General features: G+C 46.4%; 1 protein-coding gene and 1 long non-coding RNA gene across 2 annotated transcripts in view; one reads left to right on the forward strand and one right to left on the reverse strand.

The window, feature by feature from the left end:
- Nucleotides 1–289: 289 nt before the first annotated feature.
- On the reverse strand, nt 290–4,116 carry LOC118220530. The gene is made up of 2 exons (XR_004763969.1): nt 3,948–4,116; nt 290–726 (listed from the first exon to the last, which is right to left on the reverse strand). It is a non-coding gene; the product is annotated as an uncharacterized LOC118220530 (long non-coding RNA).
- A 15-nt stretch (nt 4,117–4,131) lies between these two features.
- Nucleotides 4,132–6,467, forward strand: part of si:dkey-16j16.4 — a 27,921-nt gene continuing 25,585 nt past the window's right edge. The window contains exon 1 of the mRNA XM_035404341.1: nt 4,132–4,805. Coding sequence (XP_035260232.1) covers nt 4,737–4,805 — 69 coding nt within the window. The 5' untranslated portion in view covers nt 4,132–4,736. The remainder of the gene's footprint in view (nt 4,806–6,467) is intronic.

The raw sequence follows: 6,467 nt of genomic DNA on the forward strand, positions 1-6,467 counted from the left end.
GGACCCACAGCGCTGCAAGCCAAAGCCGTGACTACAGGGTCGAACCAGCAGGTCAGCGGCCAGGACTGATCATTCCCAAATGGACACGTTTCCCAGAAGCCAACAGCCCAAGGCAAGGACACGAGTCTGCTTCTGCTGAAGGATTCTCATTCTTGCCATTACCAGCCTGGGAGTTTTTTTTTGTATCCACGGTCACCCTTGACGTCCTCTTGGAGACGGTTCAGACCCTGGATCTCTGTAAAGCTGCTTTGTGACGATGCCCTTTGTGAAAAGCACGATGCAAATCGACTTGAATTGAATTGAATTTAATCTGAAGGACGTAGTCCAAGGATATGGGTGATATTATCAAAGCTGTGGTTTGACTTAAAACAAACAACAACAAAAAAACCTCACAGTAGGCTTGTACTGTTGGCTGCATCACACGGTAACCCCGATTTTAAATACTGGATGCTCTCTGCCGGTCCAGCTAATGAGATCAATGTTTAGCTTGAATAGAAACTGAGTCATGTTCACCCTATGAGGATAAACATGACCCATGTGATTCTGTTTTGCCTCCTTTTGTCCTGGTCACACTGATGATAGTGACGATGATTAAAATCTATACGTCTGTTTTAAAACGTATTTTTCAATCGGCTAATCAATCAATCAATCAATCAATCAATCAGTCTATCAAACAGTGTAAGTCACTGCCAGTCACATCATCCTGGCAGGTCTTCAATGGTAATTCTGTATTTAAAAAAAAAAAAAAGGGAATATAAAAATGGAAATAATAAGTACATGGAATACAAGGCCACGCTGAAAGCTAACAGTAATTCTATAATAACAAGGTCATTACAGAAGAAATCTAATTGGGATATTAACATGTGAAATGTGTAAAATATAAATGTGGTAAACATTTGCATTCATGTATTAGGGTTTAAGTTTAATTGCAAGTCTTGCACAGTGTATTCGTGAGTTCAGTTTCAAAGTCAGGGGACGTAGGCAATTTCTAAAAAATCATTTGAGGTCGAGCACACGTGGCCAGGAAGTTCGGTCTGCTGCTGGTGGATTAAAACATTCCAAGAACAATGCCTCGGATATCCCTTATGAGCGAGCCAGCGAGAGAGAGGAGTGATGGGGGAAAGCATCATGGGGTTACATGGCCAGATGGGATTTGGAGAGTCATTCCTGCTGGGAATTATTTTTATTGCTTGGTTTTCCACTGGCGTGACGCGTTCCCTGTTTTGTAAGGTTCCTGCAAACACTCAGGACGTCACACGTGGGTCCGCAGTGCCTGTAAGTGTCTCTGCTTAACCCGACTGCCTGCATCAAAGCGACGAACCAACGAGGGTTCACCATGAGTCAGCAAGGGTGCATCCAAAGGGGGAGGAATTTCGGCAGTCTCTGATTGCAACAGGTCTTTGACACATCTGACCGTCCCTAATCCAGGACTGGATCCCATATTTTATTAAGGCTTTAAAGGGCCATGTCCAAATATGGGCTTCTCTGTGTGTATATATATATCAGTGTTCTGTGTTCCAGCAGCGTCTTGTGGTTCAGTGATGGTGTGGAGGACATTTTCCGGGCCTGGTGCGCTCATTAGACATTAGAAAATGAAGTCGATGTCAATCATTACCTGATTGGACAAGCACTGAGGGGGTGTTAACTGGTCATTGTCACCTCATTGCAGCATTTCCTTCAAACTGGGAGGGTGTCTTTTGAGGTGAAAACTGATGTACTTGATGATTCTATTTGCAACAGTGTGAGCTGAATAATGTTTACAAATACACACATGCACGCACACACATAAATACACATCGATGCACACACACACACGCATACACACACACACACACACACGCAGTGAGTCAGGCTGGTCCAATTAAGAAAACAGAAAGCGTTTTTTTTTTTATTACGATGAAAACACGGACAGGCCTCCCGCATCACTTCCTGCGGTCCCGGCCCCAGGGCCCTGAGCCGACACGCGGCGTAGCCGTAGCGACGTGCGCGAGAGGCCCGGAGGATCGGCGAGCGAGCGAGCGAGCAATCTGGTGACATCACCGCTAACTGGATATCCCAATCAGACGGGGAGGCAGCAACGGGCAGCTTCCCTTTGCAGATAAACACGGCGGGCCTCCATTTTTTAAAAGTGCTCCTGGCAGCACCCTAACAAAAACCAAAAAAAAAACAACGCCCTCCTCCAGCCTTTGGCGTCCAACACTCTTGCTTTTGTGGAAAAATTCTTAGAATGTTCCACTGGCACTGGAGCAGCCCATTCCCCTGGTATGGGGGGGGGGGGGGGGGGACCGGCCATTTCCATATCCCAGAGGGGGGGGGGGGGGGGGGGGGGGGGCTGACGTCACTGTAATAGGATCATTCTGCTCATGCCGATTAACCCTGACAAGCTTTCTCCGTCTGAGGGCCCGGTCCTGTCCATCGGGGTTGCCCCGGTCAAAAAGACGAGGTAAACCATGCGGTTTTTTTCCCAAACTGAGCCCCCCCCACATCGGTCGCCAAGGATTCAGACTGAATGAACCCACGGGGCGTGGTCATACAAACCGGGGGGGGGGGGGGGGGTGCCTGATTGTGACCCTGGGGTACTGATGTATCATAAGTTTAAAAAAAAAAAAGAAAGGCACCTACATCCAGAAAATTCCACAGGTGTAGGAAGAGACACCTATACACTCCTGTACAAGTACAATGTTACAAATAATGCTTAGCTGAACAAACGGTCTTGTTCAGGTACAGCTATATCTGACATTTGCAGGGAAAAACATTGCTTGTATCACTGAACTTGTTTGCAAGCATCCAAAACAAATGCCTTTGTCCCACAGAAACAGCATATTTCCTGTTTATTTTGTTAGAGTAAATATGCTGGTTTGGGGGGGGGGGCAGACTTTGAATGCCTCCCTCTCCTGAATTGGAAATCATAAATCCCCTTGCTGTTTAGACAGCTCTTTTATACAGGCAAACACAAGCCCTTATTAAACTTGTAAACCTGTATATATATATTTAAAAAACATAATTAGAAAGGCTGAAAGACTGCTCTAAAGGAGAATACTATATTCTGGAAGGAACTAGGTTTACCCCTCCAGCTCTCCTTAAAGGGGGCATTGTCATTGCAAAACTCTTTTCGTAAGCTGCATTATGAAAGACAAAGTGCCGTAGCACACCCGGAACGTCCCGGAGACACAGCTAAGAGCTGCATGAGATAAAGGCTGTTCTGGTGGGCAGGGTGTGCCCAGGTAGGCCAGGACAGGTAGGAGATGGCTGTGATGTTCTCCAGCCGCAGTCACATGATCCTAACTGCCCAGGTGCAATGTTCCACTGAGCGCCGAGCTACTGAACTCTGGTGGCTTTGCATCCTCTCTGTCTGATCAATCATTAAACCTGCAACGCTGAAACGCTTTCGAACGAGGATTTACGTGCCCGGTTGAATGAAATAAGACATTCCTATTAACAGTTCATCATGTTTATGACACCGCACATGCTTTAACATATGCGCACACATAGGCATACGTGTGCATGCGCTCATGCACACACGTGTACACACGCACGCACGCCCGCACGCACGCACACACACACACACACACACACACACACAATTATCAATAAAATACGTGTTCTGGTCAATGAGACAGGGCACAGTGACTCAGTGTACAGGAGAATTCTGCCAAGAGAGAATTTTGCGTATTCATGTAAACAAGATTAATGCTGCAAATGAAATTGTGCGGGCGTTAGAGCATTTCAGGGAAAGTTGCAATACATATTAAAACACAGAATTGCATAAGTATATGTGTCACATTCAAATTTACCCATCATTATGCCATTTCGAGTATTGTAATTTCATTCAAGAATCAACATTAATTTTGACATTTCATTGACACGTTAAAAACGTACACCTTTCCATGCAACATTCATATTGTGTCATATGATCACATAATGACTTCTCATGAAATAATACTCACTGTGTTACGTTGACTTAACTGTAATCCGTACACTGATAAAATTAAAGATAGATGCTAACTAGCCTAGCAGCTCTGAGAAATACACCTTTAAGAAATAACCATCGCTCCCTCCCTATTGAGTAAAAAAAATTACATCACCCGGTAGAGTAGCCAATGGAAACGCTGGATCCCTGAGCGTGAGAAATAGTATGTATATTTCTCATGTAAGCGTGTGCATACGACTGTGTGAGTGTGTGTGTGAGTGTGTGCTGTGTGCGTGTCTGTATGCGAACGATTTGATTCCGATTTTAAACAATACAATCTACATTTTTTTCCAAACAATTTGGACGACTTGGATGGAACGATAGAGTAGGACGAAACAATTCAGTAATCCGAAGTTTCAAAACCGATCTTTGCAGAAAACAGGCTAAGTCGACCTCACACGATAACGATGATAATTGTGTGTTATTTTTAATCGACTGTTAATTTTATTTAGGCATGAAATTATATATACAGTAAGTAGCGAAGTGACCTGCCGGAAGCGAGATGTTATGGCAGTTTAGCGACCGAAGACTTTTGTTTCTTCAGCTGTAGTTTCTGAGTGTACGCTCTTTTGTGTGTATGTGTGTGTATGCATGTGTGTCTGTTTGTACTTGAGTGCAAGTGTGCCTTTTGATAAGTGCGCAAAACTGTTTGCTAAGTTTGGTGAACATACTGCACGTCGATAGTCATGTATAGCCAACTTACAGTACTTCAGTAAAACAGCAAAAAAGTTTTATAGCAGAAGCCATACTTATCAGAAATACAAGGATGATGAAGACCTTAACGAAAAAGCTGAGAAGACATTCTCTCAATGAAATACACCCTTTTCAGTTGAAGGTAGGTTTTTGTCTGTCATACATTTAAAATAAATATTCATAGAAGCAGATTGAGTCGGCCTCAGATGATACGGGATAATCTTAATGTGTTTCCTTTGCTAATGTTTCCATGCTACATACTATACAAAGATGCTGAAAAGTGTCACATTCCGTGGTGTCATAAGGGAACAAGTGGATTAATTAATCCCGACAATAATTACGCAGTCATCCTTCCCAGTATTCGAACTGGCAGTTGGCAGCGGCGTCGTGGGGGTTGGCTGTGTTCGTGCTCGGGAAAAGTGTGCTGTTGCCGTCGTTTCCCCTGCGTGTGCTGGGACTGGGTTTCGTCTGGGATGTTGTGAGGCTTTCTGCGGCGCATTGTTTGGGATTCTTGGCCTGCAAAGGGGTGGACGCTGGAACAGTGAGTGTGCAGGAAGCGCTGCTATTGTGGACGGAATCAGGCATGCAGTTTCATAACTGCCATCAGGAACGTGCAATAGACACCATGCGCGCACACACACACACACACACACACACTTCCAGAGGGGGTAGAAACTAGGCTACTCACACACGGACACTCAAGCGTACTCTATCCGTAGGAATGTGCTGTAGAGGCACTCTCTCTTTCACACTCACCCACACACAGTTATCGGCAGGTACTGTACATGTGACTGAGACTGGGTACAAGGAAATATGCCTTCACACCTGTGCAGATGCAAGCTTGTACACTTGCAAATATACACATGCACACAGTCACACACACGCACATGTACCTGCAGCACACACACACACACGCACACGTGCATGCAGCACACACACACACACGTACGGACACACATGCACACACAAACACGCACATACATTCACACACACAAGCACACCCTTGCACTCACACACACACACACACCTACACACACACATACACAGTGGGTCAGGCAGATACTGTTAGGACCTCACAGTGTGCTCTTATACTTCAGTAGCACCTGATTGTAAACTGAGCGTACACCACTCTCCAGCCTGTCCCCAGTCCTCAGAGGCCGTAAGCCTGCGTTTCTAATCCATAATCCATTTTAACCATGCGCCTTTATCAGAGCGTGTCGGGATACGTGTCTCTTATAAGGGTGTGGGGCCTAGCCCCGGCGAACCAGCCAATCAGCTGCCCTTGCACAGTCATCAAAGGAGACCATGTGACCAGTCTTCCTATCTTCCTATCACACAGCTGATCACATTGCCCGGGCTCAACTCGACACTACACAGCGCTGCTTCCGCAAGGGGGGGGGGGGGGGGGGGGGGAGTCTTTTAAAAAAAGCTGTGGAGCATTTTGGTTTCTTATCTCTGCGGCCATGTGACCCCCTCTGCCCGCCCCCTCCTACCCTGCTGGGTCACCATGGCGATGTGGCCGTTAAAAACGGAGCTTCGGGAAGCAAACCCCATCCCACGGGCCGCGAAAACCGTGACGCACGGACGTCGGGGTGTAATGACGGCGGCCGCTCTGCGATCCTTGGACGAGGCCGCTCGCCGCTCGCGGAAAACCAGGAACGCGAAGGAAAGTGGACCAACCTGAGAAAACAGGAAATCGAGGGAGAGAGGGAGGGAGAGAGAGAGAGAGCGAGAGAGAGAGAGGGAGAGAGGAAGAGAGAAGGAGAGAGAAGAAGAGAGCAAGAGAGAGAGGGAGGGAGGGAGA

Source organism: Anguilla anguilla, chromosome 1 (assembly GCF_013347855.1).
Source record: "Anguilla anguilla isolate fAngAng1 chromosome 1, fAngAng1.pri, whole genome shotgun sequence".
Classification (NCBI taxonomy): Eukaryota; Metazoa; Chordata; class Actinopteri; order Anguilliformes; family Anguillidae; genus Anguilla; species Anguilla anguilla.